This window comes from Papio anubis, chromosome 17, assembly GCF_008728515.1.
Source record: "Papio anubis isolate 15944 chromosome 17, Panubis1.0, whole genome shotgun sequence".
In the NCBI taxonomy this organism is placed as follows: Eukaryota; Metazoa; Chordata; class Mammalia; order Primates; family Cercopithecidae; genus Papio; species Papio anubis.
In genome coordinates this window covers 67,647,928-67,674,435 of record NC_044992.1, presented here as the reverse complement: position 1 = coordinate 67,674,435, position 26,508 = coordinate 67,647,928, and the positions used below count along the sequence as shown (strand labels likewise).

The 26,508-nt window shown below is 46.7% G+C and overlaps 1 protein-coding gene across 2 annotated transcripts in view; it reads left to right on the top strand.

Annotated features, from left to right (window-relative positions):
* The first annotated feature begins 3,825 nt into the window (after positions 1 to 3,825).
* Positions 3,826 to 26,508, top strand: part of SRP68 (signal recognition particle 68) — a 46,484-nt gene continuing 23,801 nt past the window's right edge. For both annotated transcript variants that reach the window (XM_031657775.1, XM_031657774.1), the window contains exons 1-8: positions 3,826 to 4,023; positions 6,451 to 6,517; positions 10,940 to 11,053; positions 15,388 to 15,583; positions 18,318 to 18,400; positions 18,673 to 18,782; positions 19,502 to 19,584; positions 22,359 to 22,499. In XM_031657775.1, coding sequence (XP_031513635.1) covers positions 3,855 to 4,023; positions 6,451 to 6,517; positions 10,940 to 11,053; positions 15,388 to 15,583; positions 18,318 to 18,400; positions 18,673 to 18,782; positions 19,502 to 19,584; positions 22,359 to 22,499 — 963 coding nt within the window. In that variant the 5' untranslated portion in view covers positions 3,826 to 3,854. The remainder of the gene's footprint in view (positions 4,024 to 6,450; positions 6,518 to 10,939; positions 11,054 to 15,387; positions 15,584 to 18,317; positions 18,401 to 18,672; positions 18,783 to 19,501; positions 19,585 to 22,358; positions 22,500 to 26,508) is intronic.

Sequence of the window (26,508 nt, the reverse complement as noted above, 5' to 3'; positions counted from 1 at the left end):
ACTGCAAGCTCCGCCTCCCGGGTTTATGCCATTCTCCTGCCTCAGCCTCCCGAGTAGCTGGGACTACAGGCGCCCGCCACCTCGCCCAGCTAGTTTTTTGTATTTTTAGTAGAGAGACGGGTTTCACTGTGTTAACAAGATGGTCACCGGCTCCTGACCCTAGTGTCCATCTCGGCCTCCCAGTCTGAAGATCTGGCTTTTTCTGGTAGCCTTCCACGACCCACTTCTAGAACATTTTCTTCCCCAGCAAAGAAACTGCACTATTCAAGCCTTCAGCCTCCCGAATCTCCATGTCCCCACCCCATCTCTACAGGCCCAGATAACCACCAATCTACTTTTTGTCTCTACAGATTTGCCTGTCTACTTTTTTTTTTTTTTTTTTTTTTTTTGAGGCAGTCTTGCTCTGCCCATGAGCTGGAGTGCAATGGCAGGATCTCAGCTCCTACAGCTCCGCCTCCGGGTTCAGCCATTCTCCTGCCTCAGCCTCCCAGAGCCCAGCTGGGACTATAGGCACCACGCCACCACGCCCGGCTAGTTTTTTAGTGGCCGGGGGTTTCACCGTGTGTTATGGGATGGTCTCGATCTCCTGACCTCGTGATCCCGCCAGTCGGTACCTCCTGCAAAAGTGCTGGGATTACAGGCTTGAGCCACCAGCCCGGCCAGATTTGCCTATGTAACATTTCATATAAACAAATCATACAATATGTGGCCTTTTTTGTGTGTGGCTTCTTTCACTTAAGCGTGATGTTTTCAAAGTTCATCCACATTGTAGCATAGTAATTACTTCACTCCTTTTTTTTTTTTTTTTTTTTTTTTTGAGACAGAGTTTCACTGTTGTTGCCCAGGCTGTAGTACAGTGGCATGATCTCAAGGTCACTGCAACCTCTGCCCCCCGGGTTCAAGTGATTCTCCTGCCTCAGCCTCCTGAGTAGCTGGGATTACAGACATGCATGCCACACTTGGCTAATTTTGTGTTTTTAGTAGGGATGGGTTTTCTCTCCGTGTTGGTCAGGCTGGTTTGAACTCCTGCCCTCAGGTGATCCACCTGCCTTGGCCTCCCAAAGTGCTGGGATAACGGCATGAGCCACTGCACCTGGCCACTTCACTCCTTCTTATGGTCAAATAATATTTCATTGTATCGCTATACCACATTCTATTTTTCCATTCACTTATCAATGAACATTTGGGAAACTTACTTTTTAAATAGATTTATTTACCTTTTTTTTTTTTTTTTTTTTGGGAGGCGGGTCTCAAATCTGTCGCCCAGGCTGGGTGCGGTGGCCGGATCTCAGCTCACTGCAGCTCCATGCCTCCCAGGTTCGCCATTCTCCTGCCTCAGCCTCCCAGTAGCTGGGACTACCGACACCGCCACACCTGCGCCCGGCTAGTTTTTGTATTTTTTAGTAGAGCCGGGGTTTCCGCGGTGTAGCCAGGATGGTCTCGATCTCTGACCTCGTGATCCCGTAGTCTCGACCTCCCAGTGCTGGATTACGAGAGCGAGCCACCGCGCCCGGCCTTGCTTTTGGGGCGGTCTTGCTCTGTCCCCAGGCTGGAGTGCAGTGGCAGGTCTCAGCTCACTGTAAGCTCTGCCTCCCAGGTTCATGACATTCTCAGCCTTAGCCTCCCGGTGGTAGCTGGGACTACAGAGGCATCACCACCGCCTGGCTAATTTTTTTTTTTTTTAATTTATTTATTATTATTATACTTTTAAGTTGTAGGGTACATGTGCATAGCGTGCAGGAGTTTTGTTATATGTATACTTATTGCCCATGTTGGTTAATTTTTTTGTATTTTTGAGACAGAGGGTTTCACCCTATATTGTATCCATCTCCTGACCTTGTGATCCACCTGCCTTGGCCTCTCAAAGTGCTGGGATTACCGGTGTGAGCCACCGCCCCTGGACTTTATTTACTTATTTTTAGAGACCAGAATAGCATTTATGCTATACCGGGTGCAGTGGCATGACCATAACTCACTGTAACCTCAAACTCCTGGGCCCAAGTAATCCTTCTATCTCAGCCTCTCAAGTTGCTGGGACTACAGGTGGGTGCCACCACTCCTGGCTAATTTTTTTTTTTTTTTGTAGAGACAGGGGTCTCACTATGTTGCCCAGGCTGGTATTGAACTCCTGGCCTCAAGCAATCTTCAGCCTTGGCCTCCCAAAGTGTTGCAATTACAGGTGTGATCCATTGCACCTGGCCAGACACTTACTTTTTTTTTTTTTTTTTTGAGGCGGTCGCTCTGTCGCCAGGCTGGAGTGCAGTGGCGGATCTCCAGCTCGTGCAAGCTCCGCCTCGGTTTCCATGCCTTCTCACCTGCCTCAGCCTCCCAAGTAGCTGGGACTACAGGCATCCACCACCTAAGCCGGCTAGTTTTTTGTAGTTTTAGTAGAGGCGGGGTTTCACGTGTTAGCCAGGATAGTGTCGAACTCTTGACCACCATTGATCGCCCGTCGGCCTCCCAAAGTGCTGGGATTACAGGCTTGACCCGCAGCCTTGACCCTTTTTTTTTTTTTTTTTTTTTTTTTTGAACAGTCTCCTCCCCTCACCCAGGCTGGAGTGCAGTGGCCCAATCTCAGCTCACTGCAACCTCCACCTTCCGAGTTTTGAATGCTCAGCCTCCAGAGTAGCTGGGATTATAGGCGCCCACCATCATGCCTGGCTAACTTTTGTATTTTTAGTGGAGACGGGGTTTCACCATGTTGGCCAGGTTGGTCTTGAATGCCTGACCTCTGAGGCTGGGCACGGTGGCTCACGCCTGTAATCCCAGCACTTTGGGAGACCAAGGCAGGCGGATCACCTGAGGTCAGGCGTTTGAGACCAGCCTGGCCAACATGGTGAAACCCCGTCTCCACTAAAAATACAAAAATTAGCCGGGCGTGGTGGCAGGCGCCTGTAATCCCAGTTACTCGGGAGGCTGAGGCAGGAGAATGGTTTGAACCCGGGAGGCAGTGGTTGCAGTGAGCCCAGATCAAGCCATTGCACTCCAGCTTGGGCAACAAGAGCGAAATTCCGTCTCAAAACACAACAACAAAAAAAAACCAAAAACTTGTCATTTAATCTTCATAACAACCACTTAAATTGGTTATCCCCATTTCACAGATGAAGGAACAGGCTTACAGGGAGATTAAGTTACTTGCCCAACATCTCCCTGCCGCTAATGACGGAGCAGATATTGGAATCCCAGGTCTCAGACCCTAGAAGGTGCAGAGCAAAAATTCATATTTTCCCATGAATCAACACTTCTCCCTCTTTGGACTGATGGCCCCAAAGTGCAGGGGTCTACAGTCCCAAGCGGTCTGAGAAAGTCCGTCTGCTTACTTAGGACACCGTCTGCTGACTGCTCAGCGCTTCCTCCGGCTTGGCTTTCTCGTGGTCAGCCTCAGAGGAAAGGGCAGGCAGAGGCGGGTCCCTTACGGACGGGGCGTTCCGTTCCGGTGGGGAGAACCCTATCTCTCGAGTCCCTGGGGATGCAGACACCCCGAAATCCAGTGGCTTTGGTCTCCTGCTTTCTGCTGGGCAGGACGTGAGCCAGATCCCCAGTCCAGGATGCAGGACGTGGGGTCCACCTCCGGTTCTCTGCCCCTGGTGGGTGAGAGGTGGGACTACGTCTGAGATCTCAGCAGCCACGGTCTCACTGCGGACTCAAGTCTCCACCTAACCCGCCACAATTCCGGACCCGGGATGCCAGGATCCCTCGCGCAGGCGCGCTCCAGCATATGGTTCCCCGCTGCAAGAGCCGACGGCAGCGGAGTCCGCCGCTATCCCATCAGCCCGGCCAGGCAGGTCCAGCTCTCACCCGCCCGGGTCGTCCCGCCTCTCCTATCCCGTCTTGCTCTGCGGCGCGGGGGCAAGATGGCTGCTGAGAAGCAGGTCCCTGGCGGCGGCGGCGGTGGTGGTGGCAGTGGCAGCGGCGGTAGCGGCGGTGGACGTGGTGCCGGAGGGGAAGAAAATAAAGAAAACGAACGCCCTTCGGCCGGATCGAAGGCAAACAAAGAATTTGGGGATAGCCTGAGTTTGGAGAGTATCCTAGAGTAATCGGGCCTAACTCGCAATGACTACGTGTCGATCTGGAGGACTAGGGGCGGGAGAGGCGGCGGGTCCCGGCAGGTCCTGGCAGGAGAAGCCGAGGGTCGCAGTTTTTCTCGCCCTTACTTTTTGGTGCTCAGAATTCCGGGGGTCTGTCTCTCAACTAGTCTTTCCTAGTGTCCCCCTCGCCCTCCTGGCTATGTCCTTTTCTTCCAGTGGCACTGGGATATCAGGCAGGTTTCCCCTGGTGCCCCGCAGTTGTCCAGTTGGAGGGCTTGTGACCAGGTGACACTTTGAGCACCTTGCTTTGGCACCTTGAACTGGGGAGAGGAAACTGCAGTCTTGACATTCCGCTTAATACTTTTTTTTTTTTTTTTTTTTTTTTTTTTAAGAGTCTCACTCTGTCATCCAGGCTGGAGTGAAATGGCTCAATTTTGGCTCACTGCAACCTCCGCCTCCCGGGTTCAAGTGATTCTCCTGCCTCAGCCTCCTGAGTAGCTGGGATTACAGACATGCATGCCACACCTGGCTAATTTTTGCATTTTTAGTAGAGATGGGGTTTCACTGTGTTCGTCAGGCTGGTCTCAAACTCCTGACCTCGTGATCTGCCCGCCTCAGCCTCCCAAAGTGCTGGGATTACAGGCGTGAGCCACCGCGCCTGGCCCCCTTAATACTATTGTCTGACAGTCGTGGTAGACTGAGTAGTAAAACCTACAGCTTGATACTTTGAAAGTGGAGGTAAAGATTGACTCCGAGGAAATGCTTGTTGCCCATTTTAATTGTAAGTTACCGTAGTTAATATCGTTTGTCCCCTTGTCATTTTTTTATGATCGGTCTGTAGGCATTTTATCTTGCTGACAGTCATTCATAAGCTGGAGGAATCGGTTTCTAGTTTTCCTCAGTGTGTATCTCAGCCGAGTGCTTGTGGTACTAGTTTGTGACCTTTTTTTTTTTTTTTTTGAGACGGAGTCTCACCAGGCTCCCCAGGCTGGAGTGCAGTGGGCGCTGACCGCTCACTGCAAGTTCACTCGGTTCACGCCATTCTCCTCAGCCAGCCTCCCAAGTAGCTGACTACAGGCCAAGGTCACTCGCTAGTTTGTATTTTTAGTAGAGACGGGTTTTACCCATGTTAGCCAGGGATAGTCTCGATTCTGACCTTGTGATCCACCCGCCTCGGCCTCCCAAAGTGCTGGGATTACAGGCTTGAGCCACCGCGCCCGGCGTGACCTTTTGAAATGAATAACAGATGGAGAAAATGTAGGCGAGTTTCTGAAATTCAACTTGACATCTTAATGGACTTAAAGTTTTCAGGGCTTTGGAGTGAAGTTTTTTGAATTAGTGGTGATAGTTCCAAGTAGACGTTAGCAAGCCCTGATTTTACTGAGACCTTTATATCTCTTTGTCCCTTTTTAGTCATTGAAAGAGTCCTTTTAGTGTTCACTATTTTAAAATATGTCTCTAGAGAAGCGTTGAGGAAACATTAAGAGAAAACTGTACTTATATAGGTGAAGGTCATTGGACTTTCTAAAGTTTAGTGCATATTCTTAAATATTTTAAGATTATTAAAAGGAGAATTTGGTCAGTCGTTCTTCTTTTAAAAGAAAAACCTTAATACTTTTATGCAAACTGTGGCCTAGCTTGGTTGACATGTGCTAATCATAGACTCTCTAAGCATCACAGCTGTTAAGGAAAGTTAGATTTGGCAGGTGTTGAAGATTATGCAAATGGAGGCTTAGTACACGTCATTTATAATCTGAATCTGAATGAATAAAATGTGGGGTCCAGGTGTAAACTGGTGTGAAGCACCCCAATTATAGTCAGCATTTAGAATCCGTCAGCTTAATTTAAACTGGATTTTGGCAGTTTTCAGTGGCCAGTAGTGCCCTTCTTTTTTAGTTTGAAAGTAGTAACAATTCAGGCAATCAATTTTTCTGTAGGTTAGCCCTGTCCTGTGGCAAGATAGATATTAAAAATGGTTACAGAAGATCTCACTAGTGTACTAAATATTTCACAAATTTGTGTGTATGTGAGAGAGTGTGTGAGAGTGAGTCTCGCTCTGTCACCCAGGCTGGAGTGCAGTGGTGCTATCTTAGCTCACTGCAACGTCTGCCTCCCAAGTTAAAGCGATTCTCCTTCCTCAGCCTCCAGAGTAGCTGGGATTACAGGTACTCGCCACTGCCCCCGGCTAATTTTTTGTGTTTTTAGTAGAGATGGGGTTTCACCATGCTGGCAGGCTGACCTCAGGTGATCCACCTGCCTCGGCCTCCCAAAGTGCTGAGATTACAGGCATGAGCCGCTGCACCTGGCTGTATTTCACAAATGTTTAATGTGTTGTGGTTTGACACAGATATAGACTGATGGTACAGGTTTTGATTTGTTTGGGTTCTTGCCATCGTAAGATTTTCCTTAATGTCGACTCTAGTTCTTCAGATTATTAAGGAATCCCAGCAGCAGCATGGTTTACGGCATGGAGATTTTCAGAGGTACAGGTTAGTATCACATACAAGATGTTTGGATATCATTGTGGGACTTGCTTTGCTTTTGTTAATATCCTGTTTACTCTGACATATCAGAAAATATACTAGAAAGTCTAGAGCATTGTGGGGTTTTTTTTGTGTGTTTGTTTGTTTGTTTTTGAGACGGAGTCTTGCTCTATTGCCAGACTGGAATGCAGTGCCTCAGTCCTGTCTCGCTGCAACCTCTGCCTTCTGGGTTCCAGCGATTCTCCTGCCTCAGCCTCCCGAGTAGCTGGTTTTTTTTTTTGTTTTTTTTTTTAAGATGGAGTCTCACTCTGTCACCCAGGCTGGAGTGCAGTGGCACGCTCCTGGCTCACTGTAGCCCCTGCCTCTCGGGTTCAGGTGATTCTCCTGCTTCTGCCTCCCGAGTACCTGGGACTACAGGCATGTGCCACCATGCCTGGCTAAGTTTTGTATTTTTACTAGAGATGGGGTTCCACCATGTTGGTCAGGCTGGTCTTGAACTCCTGACCTCAGGTGATCCGCCCTCTTCAGACTCCCAAAGTGCTGGGATTACAGGCAGGAGCTACCACACCCAGCCTAATTTTTGTATTTTCAGTAGAGATGGGGTTTCACTGTGTTGGCTAGGCTAGTCTTGAATTCCTGACCTCAAGTGATCCACCTGCCTTGGCCTCCCAAAGTGCTGGGATTACAGATGTGAGCCTCTACGCCCAGCCAGAGGTCTTTTTTTTTTTTTTTTTTTTTTTGAGATGGAGTCTTGCTCTGTCGCCCGGGCTGGAGTGCAGTGGCCAGATCTCAGCTCACTGCAAGCTCCGCCTCCCAGGTTTATGCCATTCTCCTGCCTCAGCCTCCCGAGTAGCTGGGACTACAGGCACCCGCCACTTCGCCCGGCTAGTTTTTTGTATTTTTTTGTAGAGACGAGGTTTCACCGGGTTAGCCAGGATGGTCTTGATCTCCTGACCTCGTGATCTGCCCGTCTCGGCCTCCCAAAGTGCTGGGATTACAGGCTTGAGCTGCCGTGCCCGGCCCAGAGGTCTTAATAAATGGATTCATATTTCTCACTGGACCCTCCAGGCTTTTTCGTTGTTAAAAATGGATCCATAGTGCAAGAAAATTTTTACTAATATTTATTTCTACTCATAATGTATGTGTGTTCCATTTAATTTTTATGTAAAAGGGTAAATGATAACTAAAGCTGCTATTAGGGATTGAGAGAAAAAAGCCAGTTCGTAGATTCAAGCTAGACTACTATTTCTTCTTTTTATTTATGTATTTATTTATTTTTTTTGAGACAGAGTCTCACTCTGTCACCCAGGCTGGAGTGCAGTGGTGCAGTGTCAACCCATTGCAACCTCCACCTCCCAGGTTCAAGCGATTCTCCCGCCTCAGCCTCCCAAGTAGCTGGGACTACAGGCATGTGCCACCACACCTGGCTAATTTTTGTATTCTTAGTACAGATGGTTTCGCTGTGTTGGCCAGGCTGGTCTTGAACGCCTGACCTCATGATCCACCCACCTCAGTCTCCCAAAGTGTTGGGATTACAGGCATGAGCCACTGTGCCTGGCCTATTTCTTTTTTTCTTTTTCTTTTTTTTTTTTTTAATAATCTATACCCTGGTAGCTTTGATTGAGATGTTGAAGTAGTATTTATTTATTTTATTTATTTTTGATACAGAGCCTCACTCTCACCCAGGCTGGAGTATAATGGCACGATCTCGGATCACTGCAACCTCTGCCTCCCTGGTTCAAGTGATTCTCCTGCCTCTGCCTCCTGAATAGCTGGGACTGCAGGCACATGCCACCACGCCCGGCTAATTTTTAGTAGAGACAGTTTCACCGTGTTGGCCAGGCTGGTCTGGAACTCCTGACCTCAGGTGATCCCCTACCTCAGCCTCCCAAAGTGCTGGGATTACAGGCATGAGCCAATGTGCCCGGCCTATTTCTTTATTTATTTTTTATTTCATTTTATTTACTTATTTTTTTGTCACTTAGGCTGGAATGCCGTGGCATGATCTCGGTGCACTGCAACCTCCACCTTCTGGGTTCAAGCAATTCTGCTGCCTCAGCTTCCCGAGTACCTGGGACTACAGGCATGCACCACCATGCCTAGCTAATTTTTGTATTTTTAGTGGAGATGGGGTTTCACTGTGTTGTCCAGGCTGGTCTCGAACTCCTGACCTCAAGTGATCTGCCTGACTTGGCCTCCCAAAGTGCTACGATTACAGACGTGAGCCACCATGCCTGGCCCCCTGAAGTAGTATTGAAATATTTTGTATTGTAAATTATGTACTGTATTACTTTGACTTAAAGGTTGGTACAATTTTTTATATATATATATTTTTAACTAATTTAGTCAAAAATGTATATATTTATTGAACATCTGCGGATTAGACACTGTGTTAAGGCATTGTGAAAAATTTAAAAATGAAATCCTAGCGTGGCGTGGTGGCACCTGCCATAGTGCCAGTTACTTGGGAGGATGAGGCCCGATAATTGCTTAAGCCCCAGAGTTCGAGCCCAGCCTGGGCAACAGCAACATTGTGAGACTCTGTCTCAAAAAATAATTCTCCCTGCCCTAAAGGGATTTATATTAGTGGGCAACTATGTGAGAACGTAATTATAATATCACACACTGTAATAGAAGGAAGAATAAAGAGCTACATGAGCATAGAGGAGGAGGTGTGGCATAAAGGTGACATTTGTATTGCTTCTTGGCAACAACCTAATTGGCTTCCTTATTTTTCTTCAGACATGCCTGCAGTTCTTTCTTCATTTGTTTGGTGTCGTCCTAGTCTTCCTCAGGATTCCCCTTTCCTTGTTTTCTTTACATTCATTAGAATCCTCCTCGTTCTTTTTTTGTTTGTTTGTTTGAGACGGAGTCTTGCCCTGTCACCCAGGCTGGAGTGCAGTGGTGTGTTCTCGGCTCACTGCAACGTCCACCCCTCAGGTTCAAGCAGTTCTCTGCCTCAGCCTCCCGAGTAGCTAGGATTACAGATGCCTGCCCACCATGCCTGGCTAATTTTTTTTGTTTGTTTGTTTTCTCTGAGATGGAGTTTTGCTCTGTCACCCAGGCTGGAGTGCAGTGGCACGATCTTGGCTCACTGCAAACTCCACTTCCCAGGTTCACGCCATTCTCCTGCCTCAGTCTCCCAAGTGGCTGGGACTACAGGCGCCCACCACCACGCCCGGTTAATTTTTTGTATTTTTAGTAGAGACAGGGTTTCACCGTGTTAGCCAGGATGGTCTCGATCTCCTGACCTCGTGATCTGCCCACCTCGGCCTCCCAAAGTGCTGGAATTACAGGCGTGAGCCACCACGCCTGGCCTTTTTTTTTTTTTTTTTTTTTTTTCCTGAGATGGAGTTTCGCTCTTGTTGCCCAGGCTGGAGTGCAATGGCACGGTCTTGGCTCACCGCAACCCCCTCCTCCTGGGTTTAAGCGATTGTCCTGCCTCAGCCTCCCGGGTAGCTGGGATTACAGGCATGTGCCACCACACCTGGCTAATTTTGTATTTTTAGTAGAGACAGGGTTTCTGCATGTTGGTCAGGCTGGTCTCGAACTCCTGACCTCAGGTGATCCACCCGCCTCGGCCTCCCAAAGTGCTGGGGTTGCTGGTGTGAGCCACTGCGCCCAGCCTAATTTTTGTATTTTTAGTAGAGATGGGTTTCACCATCTTGGCCTGGCTGGTCTTGAATTCCTGACCTCATGATCCACCCACCTCAGCCTCCCAAAGTGCTGGGATTACAGGTGTGAGCCACTGCACCCAGCCCCTCATTCTTTCTAGGCCCCGCCATCAGTCCACTGCAGCCGAAGGTACTAACAACAGAATGATTACCCATGTCCATTCAACTTGATATTTGCCTTGTTTTCTTGGTTAACATTTTCTCTGCATGATTCTCCTCAGCTTTAATGTGGGTTCCTTGAGCATGGGCACTGTGTCCTCCATCTGTGTTTCCTATAATACCAATCATACTGCCCTCCATGTTTTAGTCGTTCAATAAATGTTTAGGGCCGGGCATGGTGGCTTATGCCTATAATCCCAGCACTTTGGAGGGCTGAGGTGGGCAGATCTCTGGAGTCCATGGACTTCGAGACGAGCCTGGGCAACACAGTGATACCCCGTCTCTACAAAAAGTACAAAAATTAGCCAGGTGTGGTGGTGCACCCCTGTGGTCCCATCTACTCAGGAGGCTGAGGTGGGAGGATTGACTGAGCCTGGCTGCAGTTAGCCAAGATCACACCACTGCACTCCAGCCTGGGTGACAGAGTGCGACTCTGTCTCAAAGAAAGGAAAAAAATGTTTGGAAGCTGATATGTGACAATTCTAGTAACCATAACACCCCAAACTGTTGACCCTTGACCTTGCCTTATTGCAGAATTTATTGTTCAAAATACTCTCAACTTGGCTGAGTGAGTTTTGTTTGTGATTTCTTACAGGGGCTACTGTTCCCGTAGACAAAGACGTCTTCGAAAAACACTCAACTTCAAGATGGGGAACAGACACAAATTCACAGGGAAGAAAGTGACTGAAGAGCTTCTGACTGATAATAGGTATTGACTGCTCCGTGCTAGTTGCAAGTTACATCTTGCTAATACATTTATTAAACAATGACATGTGCTAGACTTCATGCCAAACCTTTTAATTATCTCTGGTGACTCTTAGCAGCTCTGTGGGATGGGCATTGTTTACTATTTCTGCATTCTAAGGCAAGGAAACTGAGGCTCAAAGAGGTTCAGTAGTTTGTTCAAGAACTGTGTTGGGGCTGGGCACAGTGGCTCACGCCTATAATCCCAGCACATTGGGAGGCCAAGGCGGGTAGATCACCTGAGTTCAAGACCAGCCTGGCCAACATGGCAAAACCCCATCTCTACTAAAAATATAAAAATTAACTGGGCATGGTGGCGGGCACCTGTAATCCCAGCTACTTGGGAGGCTGAGGCACAAGAATTACTTGAACCCGGGAGGCAGAGGTTGCAGTGAGCCAAGATTACACAATTGCACTTCAGCCTAGGCAACAAGAGTGAAACTCCATCTCAAAAAAAAAGGAGGGGAGGGTGGGATTCACTCTCTCAGCTTTGGAGCCCCCCTCCCTCTGTCTCTGTACAGGGAAGCTTCTTCCTTCTCCCTTCCTTCTTGCCTATTAAACTCTACTTTAAAAAAAAAAAACAACTGTTGGGATGGCAAATGTTGACGTCAGTGATTAGAATCTAATTGATTATTAGGTAAGGTTTCTAGAATGTAAATTTCAGTGTCTGAAACTAGATGCATATATCAATATATCTTTTTTTTTTTTTTTTTTTGAGACGGAGTCTTGCTCTGTGCCCCAGGCTGGAGTGCAGTGACATCTCGCTCACACTGCAAGCCCTCACCACCGGGTTCACTTATTCTCTGCCTCAGCCTCCTGAGTAGCTGGGACTACAGGCTCACCACCCTCACCCGCCGCTAATTTTCTTGTATTTTTAGTAGAGACGGGTTTCACCGTGTTAGGCAGGATGGTCTCATCTCCTGACCTCGCAGGATCCGCCTCTGTCTCGGGCCTCCCAAAGTGTTGGATTACAGGCTTGAGCCACCACCGCCTTTTTGAGACACGAGTCTCACTCCAGTTGCCCAGGCTGGAGTGCAGTAATGGATCTCGCCTGCACTGGAAGCTCTGCCTCCCGGTTTACGCCCCATTCTCCTGCCTTGTGCCTTCCTGAGCAGCTGGGACTATAGGCACCTGCCACCTTGCCCAGCTTAGTTTTTGTATTTTTAGTAGAGACTGGTTTCAATTGTGAGCAGCTTTTTGTGATGGTCTTGATCTTTGACCTGATCCTACCTGCCTCGGCCTCCCTCAGCATAGGATTACAGGCTTGAGCCAATCGCCAGCCCCAGCCTCCAGTATATATCTTTTTTTTTTTTTTTTTTTTTTTTTTTTTTTTTTTTTTTTTTTTTGAGACGGAGTCTCGCTTCTGTGGCCCAGGTTGAGGTGCAGTGGCTGATCTCAGCTCACTGCAAGTCTGCTTCTCCCGGGTTTACGCCATTCTTCCTGCCTCAGCTCCCGAGTAGCTGGGACTACAGGCACCCGCTTTCACTTTGCCCGCTAGTTTTTGTATTTTTTAGAGACGGGTTTCACCGAAGTTAGCCAGGATGGTCTCATCTCCTGACTGATCCGCCTGCCTCTGCCTTCCCAAAGTGCTGGGATTACAGGTTTCTGAGCCAATCGCACCAGCCCAGTATATCTTAATGTAATTGAGTGGTGTGCAATTTTTGTTTGTTTGTTTGAGACAGAGTCTCACTGTGTTGCCCAGGCTGGAGTGCAGTGGCTTGATCTTGCCTCACTGCAACCTCCGCCTCCTGGGTTCAAACTTCTCCTGCCTCAGCCTCTCGAGTAGCTGGGATTACAGGCACATGCCACCATGCCCAGCTGAGTTTTGTATTTTTAGTAGAGACAGAGTTTCACCATGTTGGCCAGGCTGGTCTTGAACTCCTAACCTCAGGTGATCCACCCATCCCTGCCTCCCAAAGTGCTAGGATTACAGGCATGAGCTACTGCGCCTGGCTGGTGTCTAGAACTTCACAGTTTTCTAGAAGAGTCCTGTATTTCAGTGCTGAATACACTAGTGCTGGCATTTGCTGAAGAATTTTTAGTCTGTCAAGCAACATGTAGTGAAGGTCTCCAGGTCTTCCTCACACTTATGGGCCAAATTATGTTCCTGCCACCTTTTGTGTAAATGAAGATTTATTGGAACCCAGCCATGCCCATTCACATAGGTATTGTTTATAGCTGCTTTTGTGCTACATCAGCAGAGTAGTTGTGACACAGTAGATATAGAAAGAGAGGAGGCATGGTCCTTGAACCTTATTGACTTTCATCTTGTTGAAAGATGTTGGTCAGTGCAAACCAGGGAATGCTACAGTAAAAGTGCCATGTTGTGTATCATTTACTGTTCAGCATTCTGAAGCCTTGGAAGGGAGACTTGAACTTGAAGGCTCTTGACAGGAAAGTCAGTAAGCCTGCGTGGGGGAGGCTTGACCTTGAAGGATTTGCGAGAGTGAAGAACATTCTGTGTCGGGGAAAGCAGCATGACCTGATATCCGTGCATGCAGTCTAGGAACTGTAAAGTTCTGGACACTTGTTAGCTGCTACTCAGGCAGTGAAAAGGCTGTGAGCTTGGTGTGTACAGTCAGAAAACTAGAGCCTGGAGACCATAATAGGATGCAGCAGCAAGATGTAGTGATGAAATCTTAAATCTCATGAGAACCAGTTGGGAGAAATCTGGACTCTCTCCCTTTTTTTTTTTTTTTTTTTTTTTTTTTTTTTTTTTTGAGACAGGGCCTCACTGTCACCCAGGCTGGAGTGCAGCAGTGGGATCATAGCTTACTGCAGCCTTGAACTCCTCCTGCCTCACCCTCCTGAGTAGCTGGGACTATAGGCATGTACCACCATGCCCAGCTAACTTTTCTCTTTTTTTCTTTTGTAGAGATGGGATCTCGCTATGACCAGGCTGGTTTCAAACTCCTGGCCTCAAGCGATCCTCCCACCTCGGCCTCCCAATGTACAGGGATTACAGACATGAGCCGCTACACCGAGCCTGGACTCTGTTATGATAGCAAGATCCTTTACTCTGAAGAGACAAGGTTAAGATGAAGTTTAAGACAGATTGATCAAGGCAGTAAAGAAAGATTCACCGGTATAATAATAAAGTAATTAACGAACTTACTGCCGGGCGCGGTGGCTCAAGCCTGTAATCCCAGCACTTTGGGAGGCCGAGACGGGTGGATCACAACGTCAGGAGATCGAGACCATCCTGCCTAACACGGTGAAACCCCGTCTCTACTAAAAAATACAAAAAACTAGCCGGGCGAGGTGGTGGGCGCCTGTAGTCCCAGCTACTCGGGAGGCTGAGGCAGGAGAATGGCGTGAACCCAGGAGGCGGAGCTTGCAGTGAGCTGAGATCCGGCCACTGCACTCCAGCCTGGGCGACAGAGCAAGACTCCGTCTCAAAAAAAAAAAAAAAAAAAATTAACGAACTTACTGAGCACTTAGTAAGTGCCCGGCTCTAGTCTAAATGTGTTATTTGTATTACTACATGGGAGAGTGGTGCACAGAAAGGTTAGTACTTTGCCCACAGTCACACAGCTAGTAAATGGTGGCACTGAGATTCTGTCCCAGGCTCTGGAACCCTTGTTCATCACCACTTTAATATACTGTTTTTTTTTTTTTTTTTTTTTTTTTTTGAGATGGAGTCTTGCCTTGTTGCCCAGACGAGAGTATAGTGGTGTGATCTCAGCCCACTGCAACTTCCGCCTCCTGGGTTCAAGCAATTCTCCTGCCTCAGCCTCCCAAGTAGCTGGGATTACAGGGGCATACCAACACACCCAGCTAATTTTTGTATTTTTAGTAGAGATGGGGTTTCACCATGTTGGCCAGGCTGATCTCGAACTCCTGACCTCAGGTGATACGCCTGGCTCAGCCTCCCAAAGTGCTTGGATTATAGGCGTGAGGCACTGCGCCTGGCCAATATACTGCCTCTTAAGGACTTTTCTAACTGGGTTGAGATGAAGGAGGTGTTGATTCAAAGATGAGGCCAGATTGTGTGCCTAGACTGTGTCTGTTTGACAAAATTCAGGAGGGATAGGTCACGATTCTGGATTTACCGAGTTTGAGGTGGTAGAGGTTTTTCAATGAGATACGTCTAGTAGATGATGAGAAACCTGAGATTGAGCCCAGGTTGCGAATAGAGATACTGGTTTAGTCATGGCTGAGAATATCAGAAGAGTTGTTTTGAGAGCGGCAAAGGAGGGAGAGTATAAAGAAAAGCCAAGAAGCAGAAGATTACACCTCAGAGAATACCTGGGTCTGATGATGGCCTTTACTGTCTCCCCGCTTCTGTGTCTGGTCTAGATACTTGCTTCTGGTTCTGATGGATGCTGAAAGAGCCTGGAGCTACGCTATGCAGCTGAAACAGGAAGCCAACACTGAACCCCGAAAACGGTTTCACTTATTATCTCGCCTACGCAAAGCCGTGAAGCATGCAGAGGAATTGGAACGTTTGTGTGAGAGCAATCGCGTGGACGCTAAGACCAAGTTAGAGGCTCAGGTTAGTGCCTTAACACTCAGCTTGTTTCGTCGTGGAGATGAAAGACGCTTTAAAAAGCTACAGTTAAGCACAACAGAGTTTCTTCAGGTTAGAAAGCGATAGTCAGGAGAGGAAAAAACTTTCTGAACTTGCTTTTAACAGGTGAAGTTAGCATGTTTTGTTTATCAGCTCTTGATTTTTTTATCCTTTTTTTTTTTTTTAAATTGGACAATGCTTCATTCCATAAAAGAGTGAGTATTGGTTTTTTGTAACTAGCTGTAACTTTTTTTTTTTTTTTTTTTTAAGACGTAGTCTCGCTCTCACCCAGGCTGGAGTGCAGTGGCGCCATCTCAGCTCACTTCAAGCTCTGCCTCCCGGGTTCACGCCATTCTCCTGCCTCAGCCTCCCGAGTAGCTGGGACCACAGGCGCCCGCCACCACGCCCGGCTAATTTTTTGTATTTTTAATAGAGACGGGGTTTCACTGTATTAGCCAGGATGGTCTCGATCTCCTGACCTCGTGATCCGCCCGCCTCGGCCTCCCAAAGTGCTGGGATTACAGGCATGAGCCACCGCGCCTGACTCTTTTTTTTTTTTTTTTGAGACAGAGTTTTGCTTTGTTGCCCAGGCTGGAGTGCAGTGGCGCAATCTCGGCTCACTGCAACCTCTGCCTCCCAGGTTCAAGCAATTCTCCTTCATCAGCCTCCCAAGTAGCTGGGATTATAGGCATGCGCCACCACGCCTGGCTAATTTTTGTGTTTTTAGTAGAGATGGGGTTTCACCATGTTGGCCAGGCTGGTCTCGAGCTCCTGACCTCATGATCCACCCACCTACCTTGGCCTCCCAAAGTGCTGGGATTAGAGGTGTGAGCCACTGCGCCTGGCCAGCTAACTAACTTTTTAAGAAAGGTCGTGTTGTATATAGATGAAAGCTTACAATCTTGTACCTGGAAAAGTTCACAAAGTTAAGAACTTTTTTTGGAAATGAATTTTTTAAAAAAGAGGTGGTAGATATTGCAAGGTTTTATTCAACTTCTGATGCTTATGTTATAGCCCAGAAAATGGTTGTTAAGTAAAATGAAGAAAACAAGTTTCCTTCTTTGAAATTCTTTCCTGGGAAGTGAATGAACCATAACAAATTGCCTATGTATCACCTTTTATTGGTTAAATACGTATTTCTCTTTAAAAATCAACCTGTGATTAATATATCCATATTCTTTGTTTGGGTTGTTTGTTTGTTTGTTTGTTTGTTTTTTTTTTTTTTGAGACTGAGTCTCGCTCTGTCGCCCAGGCTGGAGTGCAGTGGCCGGATCTCAGCTCACTGCAAGCTCCGCCTCCCGGGTTTACGCCATTCTCCTGCCTCAGCCTCCGGAGTAGCTGGGACCACAGGCGCCCGCCACCTCGCCCGGCTAGTTTTTTGTATTTTTTTAGTAGAGACGGGGTTTCACCGTGTTAGCCAGGATGGTCTCGATCTCCTGACCTTGTGATCTGCCCGTCTCAGCCTCCCAAAGTGCTGGGATTACAGGCTTGAGCCACCGCGCCCGGCTGTTTGTTTGTTTTTTAGAAACAGAGTCGCACTCTGTCCCAGGCTGGAGTGCACAGTCATGGCTCACTGCAGCCGTGAACTCCTGGGCTCACGTGATCCTCCTGCCACGGCCTCCTGAATAGTTGGGACTAGAGGCGCACACCACCACACCTGGCTCATTTTTTTTTTTTTTTTTTTTTTTTTTGAGACAAAGTCTAGCTCCGTCGCCCAGGTTGGGATGCAGTGGTGCTGTCTCGCCCCATTGCAACTTCCGCATCCCAGGTTCAAGCAATTCTCCTGCCTCAGCCTCTCGAGTAGCTGGGATTACAGGCACCCGCTGCCATGCCCAGCTAATTTTTTTGTATTTTTAGTAGAGATGGGTTTTCACCATGTTGGCCAGGCTGGTCCCCAACTCCTGACCTCAGGTGATCCATTCACCTCGGCCTCCCAAAGTTTTGGGATATAGGCCTGAGCCACCACACCCGGCCACACCCTGGTAATTTTTTAAAATTTTTGGTAGAGACGAGGTGTTGCTATGTTGCCCAGGCTGATCTCGAACTCTTGAACTCAAGCAGCCCTCCTGCCTTGGCCTCCCAAATTGCTAGGATTACAGGTGTGAGCCCCCACGCCCAGCCCATATCCATGTTCTTTTTCTTCTTCTTTTTTAAAATTTATTTTTATTTTCAAATTTTTTTGTAGAGGCAGGGTCTTGCTATATTGCTCTGGCTTGTCTTGAACAGTGGGTTCAAGTGATCCTCCCACCTCGGCCTCCAAAAATGCTGGGATTACAGGTGTGAGCCACTGCACCTGGCCCATATCTATATTCTTTTTTTTTTTTTTTTTTTTTTTGAGGCGGAGTCTTGCTCTGTAGCCGGGCTGGAGTGCAGTGGCGGGATCTCTCTGCTCACTACAAGCTCCGCCTCCCGGTTCACGCCATTCTCCTGCCTCAGCCTCCGGAGTAGCTGGGACTACAGGCGCCCGCCACCTCGCCCGGCTAGTTTTTTGTATTTTTAGTAGAGACGGGGTTTCACCGTGTTAGCCAGGATGGTCTCGATCTCCTGACCTCGTGATCCGCCCGTCTCGGCCTCCCAAAGTGCTGGGATTACAGGCTTGAGCCACCGCGCCCGGCCATATCTATATTCTTGATATCAAAGTTAGAAGCCAATAAAGGAAGATTGAGTGGGAGCACTGGTTTGCTGTTGAAGCAGTTCCTCCTCTTCCATCTCCTCACAGGCTTACACAGCTTACCTCTCAGGAATGCTGCGTTTTGAACATCAAGAATGGAAAGCTGCCATTGAGGCTTTTAACAAATGCAAGTAAGTCCTATAGTCCAAAGGCTGTGGCCAGTTTTAATTATAGGTAGTCAAATTTAAGCTGCAGATCAGGTAGTGGATTGTTTCTGTGAAAGTGAGGGTGACTTTTCTTTCCTATAGAAATGTTGATGACTCTCTTTCATCCTTAGAACATGCCAGTTAGGGTAGTTGGTAGGAGAGCTTCAAAGGGCCGTAATTTGATTTTAGTCACTGTGTTCCCCATGAGTTTTTCATATATATGGCTAATGTAAAACTTGGCTTTTCTTTTCTCGCAGAACTATCTATGAGAAGCTAGCCAGTGCTTTCACAGAGGAGCAGGCTGTGCTGTATAACCAACGTGTGGAAGAGATTTCACCCAACATCCGCTATTGTGCATATAATATTGGTGAGAGCAGGGATCAAGGCATTGTACTCAACTTGAACATTGACAGGTGGCCTACTGGGAGCTCATTTCAGAGAGCCTAGAGAGTTGATGTAACTTTCTTCTTCCCTTGCCTCCATCTTTGCCCTGAGTTTTGGTTGATGGCAAAAGCAGACCTGTTGAAGCCAGCCCTGCCCAAAATTATGGAAGACGGTTCTGCCTCTGTGTCCATCCTGCTATGCAGTGTACCCCCGAAGAGCAGTCTTTAGTCTACGGCTGAGTTCATTTTTTACCTTTTTAGAGCAGTTTTAGGTTCACAGCAAAACTGACAGAAAGATACAGAGATCCATGTAACCCCACCTCCCCACATTCATAGCCTCTCCCATTAGCATCTTCCCCCACCAGAGGGGTGCATTTGTTACAATTGATGACCCTTTATTGACACACCACAATCTCCCAAAGTCCATAGTTTACATCAGGGTTCATGCTTGATATTGTACATTGTATGGGTTTGGACAAATGTTTCATGACGTGTATTTACCATCATATACCATACGGAGTATTTTCATTGCCCCAATCAATTTCATTCTTTATAAAAGACTTGTCTTCAGAGAACAGATTGTACTGCAGATTCATTGAAGTAGGATGTGGAGGGGGAAGAGCTCTTTAAGTCTGAATTGAATCTAGTGATTCTCAAGAAAACAGGCCAGACCCTTGAAGATTTTCCTGTCTTTCTCTCTCAGGGGACCAGTCAGCCATCAATGAACTCATGCAGATGAGACTGAGATCTGGGGGCACTGAGGGTCTCTTGGCTGAAAAATTGGAGGTAATCTAGTATGCATATTTTTGTGAAAAGTCTTTGGACAAAGTCCAGAAGAAGGAGTAATTCATAATCCCCTAGGGATATTTGATGTTAATATATGGATATTTATATCTGTATTAGCAAATATCTACATTTGCTAAAAGTTTGAACAAAAAAACTTTTTTAAATTAATACTTCATTCAATTTTTTTTTTTTTTGAGACCGTCTTACTCTTGCTCAGGCTAGAGTGCAGTGGCGTGATGTCAGCTTACTGCAAGTGATCTGCCCGCCTCGGCCTCCCAGAGTTCTGGGATTACAGGCATGAGTCACTGTGCCTGGCCAAGTATTCAATTATTTAACCTCATTACATTTATTTTCTAAGCAAGTAGTATAGAAAAAGCAAGAAATACAAAAGATTGGGGAAAAATATAAACCACATGGGTTGCTACTTTTATTTGTTTGTTTATTTATTTATTTATTTTGAGACGGAGTCTTGCTCTGTTGCCAGGCTAGAGTGCCATGGTGCGATCTTGGCTTCACTGCAAGCTCCGCCTCCCGGGTTCAAGCAACTCCCCTGCCTCAGCCTCCCAAGTAGCTGGGATTACAGGCACCCACCACCACGCCTGGCTAATTTTTTGTATTTTAGTAGAGATAGGGTTTCACCATGTTGGCCAGGATGGTCTCAATCTCCTAACCTCGTGATCCACCCGCCTTTGCCTCCCAAAGTGCTGGGATTACAGGTATGAGCCACTGTGCTCGGCTTATTTATTATTATTATTTTTTAAACAGGGTCTCACTCTGTTGCCCAGGCCAGAGTGCAGTGGCTTGATTTTGACTCATTGCTGCCTTGACTTCCTGGTCTCAAGTGATCCTTCTGCCTCAGCCTCCTGAGTAGCTGGAACTACAGGTGAAGATTACCATGCCCAGCTAACTTTTTTATTTTTATTTTTTTTTTGTAGAGACAGAGTCTTACTATGTTTCCCAGTCTGGTCTCATTCTTGAACTCTGGTGCTCAAGCGATCTGTTCGCCTTAGCCCCCCCAAAGTGCTGGGATCACAGGCATGATCCACCTTACCCAGCCATACACCATCATCTTTTGATGGCTACATGGTACTCCATTGCATAGAAGTCTGTTTTATTTAACCATTCATTGTTGTGCATTAAGTGGTAAATGGTATTACCATGAATATCCACGTCCTCAGATTTTGCACACATTCTTGATTATTTTCTTAGGATAAATTCCTAAAACTGGAATTAAATGGTTTGGAAACTTTTGATACGTACTGACAAATGTCTTTAAGTTTCTACTGATTTGCATTTCTGCTTGCAGTGTATACAGATATGCTTTTCTCCTCACATCCTTACCAAACCTCACTGTTACTCTTTTTAACCTTCCGTTATGTCCTTTTAGTATTTGAATTTCTATAACTAAAATATGTGATACCAGGGAGAAATTTAAAACAAATAGATATTGGTGGCCAGTGGGGTGGTTCACACCTGTAATCCTGGCACTGTGGGAGCCTGAGGTGAAAGGATCACTTGAGCCCAGGAGTTCAAGACCAACCTGGGCAACATAGTGAGACCCCACCTCTACAAAAAAAATTTTTTCAGAGGCCGGGCATGGTGGCTTACACCTGTAATCCCAGCACTTTGGGAGGCCAAGGCGAGCAGATAACCTGAGGTCAGGAGTTCGAGATCAACCTGACCAACATGGAGAAACCCCGTCTCTCTACTAAAAATACAGAATTAGCTGGGGGTGTTGGTACATGCCTGTAATCCCAGCTACTTGGGAGGCGGAGGTTGCAGTGAACCAAGATCATGCCATTGCATTCCAACCTGGGCAACAAGAGTGGAATTCCACCTCAAAAAAAAAAAAAAATTTTTTTTTTTTTTCTTAAATTAGCCAGGCATAGTGACATACAGCTGTAGTCCTAGCTACTCGGGAGGCTGAGGCATAGGGATCACTTGAGCCCAGGAGTTTGAGGTTGCAGTAAGCTGTCATGGGGCCACTGTACTCCAGCCTGGGCAACAAAGCAAGACCCTGTCTATTAAAAAAATATTGGACTGGGCGCGGTAGCTCACGCCTGTAATCCGAGCACTTTGGGAGGCTGAGGCGGGCAGATCACGAGGTCAGGAGATCGAGACCATCCTGGCTAACACAGTAAAACCCCATCTGTAGTAAAAATACAAAAAAATTAGCCGGGCGTGGTGGCGGGCACCTGTAGTCCCAGCTACTCGGGAGGCTGAGGCAGGAGAATGGCATGAACCCAGGAGGCGGAGCTTGCAGTGAGCCGAGATTGTACCACTGCACTCCAGCCTGGGTGACAGAGTGAGACTCCGTCTCAAAAAAAAAAAAAAAAAAAATAAGCTGGGCACAGTGGCTCATGCTTGTAATCCCAGCACTTTGGGAGGCTGAGGCAGGTGGATCACTTGAGGCCAGGAGTTTGAGACTGACCTGGCCAACGTGGCGAAATCCCATCTCTACTAAAAATACAGAAATTAGTTGGGCATGGTGGCATGTGCCTATAGTTCTAGCTTCTCAGGAGGCTAAGGCACGAGAATTCCTTGAACCTGGGAAGCGGAGGTTGCAGTGAGCCTATATTACGCCACTGCACTCCAGCCTGGGTGACAGAGCAAGACTCTGTCTCAAAAAAATGAAAGAAATTGGTATATACTCTACTCTATATGGGGTATAATATGTTGGTTATACAAAGAGACAAATGATAGATTCCGCTTATTTTCACCTCCATCACTTATATCCCCGGTTAAAGCTTTAACTTTTTCAAACTGCTTTTCAGGCTTTGATCACTCAGACTCGAGCCAAACAGGCAGCTACCATGAGTGAAGTGGAGTGGAGAGGGAGAACGGTTCCAGTGAAGATTGACAAAGTGCGCATTTTCTTATTGGGACTGGCTGATAATGAAGCCGCTATTGTCCAGGTGAGGAGGAAGAACTTGCTGTGCTGTCTTCTGTACGTGTCTGAAGGTTGTCCTGTGTGTTTAAGATGTAGTGGCTCGTTGGTATTCAGTTCTAACAAAACAAACATTTAATGCCGTTTGGGATTTGGTAAGTCCGGAGATGTGCCTTATTTAATAAAATTATTTTGAAAACTGAGTTTATAGAGGAATTCTTAATGTTTAGAGGGCAAAGAAATTGACAGCAACAGTCATCAACATAAAAATGGGAAGCATTAGAGGCTGGCTTTAAAGTAAGGGTCACATTTGGCCCAGCAGGTGGTGCAGCAGCTTAACTGTTATGTTCCTCAAGTCTCTCTGACATGTTGTCATAACCTCCTAGCCCTAAAGGGTTCACCTCTTAGTCCTGGGGCTTTGCAGGATAGCCTGGTTAAACCAGAATGTCTTGTTTTGTGTGTGGTGTACATGTAAAATTCACGCAAACCTGTATCACTTGATACTGCCTACTGACATAGTTACTTGTTTGTGGGTGTGAACAACCAAATGCATCCTAAAAGATAAGACATCCTGGTGACCTTTGTATGAGGTAGACAGCGATGGCGGCACTTTTTAGAGCTTCTTTTCCACATAAGTTAAAGGATATATTTAAAAAAGCAGGCTGCTGACAGTCTATTCCGTCATCAGGGAACAGTGGCATTTCCTAAGACTTCATAGTAATCTTTTGCACCCTGAATAATGTGTATATGGGTTGGGGGGGGGCGGTGTTTTGTTAATGTGTTGATGAACTGGCCTAAGCATCTAAACTTTTCAGCAACTTGCTCCAAAATGGCTACTTTGGGTTGGAGGCAGCTTTCAACAGCTGACGAGTTGATGTGTGTCCTTGTCTGTGTTTCATATTGCCTCTCTCATATCCCTTTTATTTGCTTAAAGGACAGAAGACCTGAACAGTACTATAAAGTCAATTTTTCCTTAAACTGAAAGGCTTTTCTTGAGACCGTTCTATTGGCACTGTTGTATGGTGCTACCTCCTCTGGACAAGGGCTCTGGTAGCAACTATTTAGATTATGTGATTGGGTTAATGCTTTGGTTTTAAAATGATCAATGCCGGAAGAAAGAAACCACTTCAGTCCTCAGTTCAGTGCCAGACAGCAGAGACAGTGGGGCAGGAATTCTGACTTGAAGAGGAGTTGGGGGAGAGAGATCCATAGGGGCAAGTTAAATGAGGGCTCTTTCAGAGCGGGGCTACAGACACGTACCAAATAAAGAACAGGAAAAGCTGGCATTTATTAAGTAATTTTGAGAAGTTACTGCTGGCATGGTGGCTCATGCCTGTAATCCTAGTGCTTTGAGAGGCAGAGGCGGGCAGATCACTTGAGCTCAGCAGTTGGAGACCAGCCTGGGCATCATGGTGAAACCCCATCTCTACAAAAAAAATACCAGAAAATTTAGCCGGGCCCGGTGGCATTCACCTGTAGTCCCAGCTACTCAGAGGCTGAGGCAAGAGGATCACTTGAGGCTGCAATGAGCTGAAATCACGCCACTATGCTGCAGCCTGGGTAATAGCGTGCAACTCTGTCTCCAAAAAAAAAAGGAAAAGAAAAAAAAGAAAGTTAATAACGCTTAAAGTTTAAATACACATTTTTTTTTTTTTTTTTTTAAAGACAAGTCTTGCTCTGTCGCCCAGACTGGAGTGCAGTGGTGCAATCTTGGCTTACTGTAAGCTCTGCCTCCCGGGTTCATGCCATTCTCCTGCCTCAGCCTCCCGAGTAGCTGGGACTACAGGCACCCACCACCACACCCAGCTGATTTTTTGTGATCTGCCCGCCTCGGTGCCCCAAAGTGCTGGGATTACAGGTGTGAGTCACCACGCCTGGCCTATTTGCCTGTTTTTAATTGGATTATTTATTTATTTATTTATTTATTTATTTTTGAAGTTGAGTTTCTTGTCTATATTTTGGGTATAATTTCAGTGTCTCTTAAGCTAGCTGGTACTGATATTTACCTCCTTCTAGGAACTGGAATGCAAAAATTTGGTAGTCCCAGGTTATTGCTTTCCTGTAGAGGTTTTTATGATATTTAAATACCAAAACAGCAATTTACTGAAAAGTCTGGAAGGAAGAAATAATACAGGGAGATAAAATATTAGACTGAAAAGACTTGAGCTCAAAGTTAATCAGCTGCCAAAGTCCAGTTGCAAAATCCTTAGTCTCTGTAGCCAAACTTTAAGTATTGACATCCTTAGTATTATCTTTTTTTTTTTTTTTTTTGAGACGGAGTCTCGCTCTGTCGCCCAGGCTGGAGTGCAGTGACCGGATCTCAGCTCACTGTAAGCTCTGCCTCCCGAGTTTACGCCATTCTCCTGCCTCAGCCTCCCGAGTAGCTGGGACTACAGGCGCCCGCCACCTCGCACGGCTAGTTTTTTGTATTTTTTAGTAGAGACGGGGTTTCACCGGGTTAGCCAGGATGATCTTGATCTCCTGACCTCGTGATCCACCCGTCTCGGCCTCCCAAAGTGCTGGGATTACAGGCTTGAGCCACCGTGCCCGGCTGTTATTTTTTGTAGAGATGGGGGTCTCACTGTGTTGCCCAGGCTGGTCCCAAATGCAGGCTCAAGCAATCCTCCTGCCTCAGCCTCCAAAGTGCTAGAACTATAGGCATGAGCCTCTGCACCTGGCCTAATTTTTAATTTTTTGTAGTGATAGGGTTCTTACTATGTGGCCTAGGCTGGTCTCAAACTCCTGGTCTCAAGTAATTCTCCCGCCTTGGCCTCCTAAAGTGCTGGGATTGCTATTTTTTTTTTTTTTTTTTTTTTTTTTTTTTGAGACAGAGTCTCACCCTGTCACCCAGGCTGGAATGCAATGGCATGATCTAGGCTCACTGCAACCTCCACCTCCCAGGTTCAAGCGATTCTCCTGCCTCAGCCTCCCGAGTAGCTGGGATTACAGGCATGCACCACCACACCTTGCTAACTTTTGTATTTTTAGTAGAGACGGGGTTTCACCATGTTGGCCAAGCTGGTCTCGAACTCCTGACTTTGTGATCCGCCCGCCTTGGCCTCCCAAAGTGCTGGGATTACAGGCGTGAGCCACCGTGCCCGGCCTATTTTGTTTTCTTTAATGCTTGATCACTCCTGACTTGTCACTAGTTGCATTGAGAGGTTATTTTTAGATAGCTCTTTCTGCAGGGAGGACAGATTTTAAATATCTGCAGGCTTGGTGATTCTTTTTTTATTTTTGAGACAGAGTTTTGCTCTTGTTGCCTAAGCTGAAGTGCAGTGGCACAATCTCGGCTCACTGCAACTTCCACCTCCTGGGTTCAAGCAGTCTCCTGCCTCAGTCTCCCAAGTAGCTGGGATTACAAGCGCCCACCACCACGCTTGGCTAATTTTTTGTATTTTTAGTAGAGTCAGGGTTTCACCATGTTGACCAGGCTGGTCTCGAACTCCTGACCTCAGGCGATCCACCTGCCTCAGCCTCCCAAAGTGCTGGGATTACAGGTGTGAGCCACAACGCCCAGCCTAGGCTTGGTGATCCATATCCTCAAGTTGTGGTTAATATTTTAATATTTGAGTAGAAGAGAGACCATTTATCTTTTTCTTAAGAAAAAAAAATATATATTTATGTATATTTGTATATTCTCATGTGAGATTTGTTTTCTTCTTTACCAGATTTCCATGTGTTTTTTCCTAAACCTCACTGGGCTGGGTAAGGTTTGATTCTTGTGCCCATAGTAGGGGCGTGGTTGGGAATGTGGTCAGACTTGCCTTGTGTGTCTCTTAGTCATACTACCACCTTCCAGCAATTTCCATAGACAAGTGAAAACAATCTGAGAATGTGCATTTTAAAGCAGGAGGTCTGTATCTCAGGACACACCACAGCCCAGCTCAGTTTCCTCCGCACCAGTCAACTTTGAAACTGAGCCTGAGGAGAGAACCTGAGACTGCAGAAAAGCCCATCCTGAAGGTTTCAAGTTTTGTAAAAGTTTACCTAGGATTGATTGATTTATTTGGACTAATCAGTAACATATTACTTCT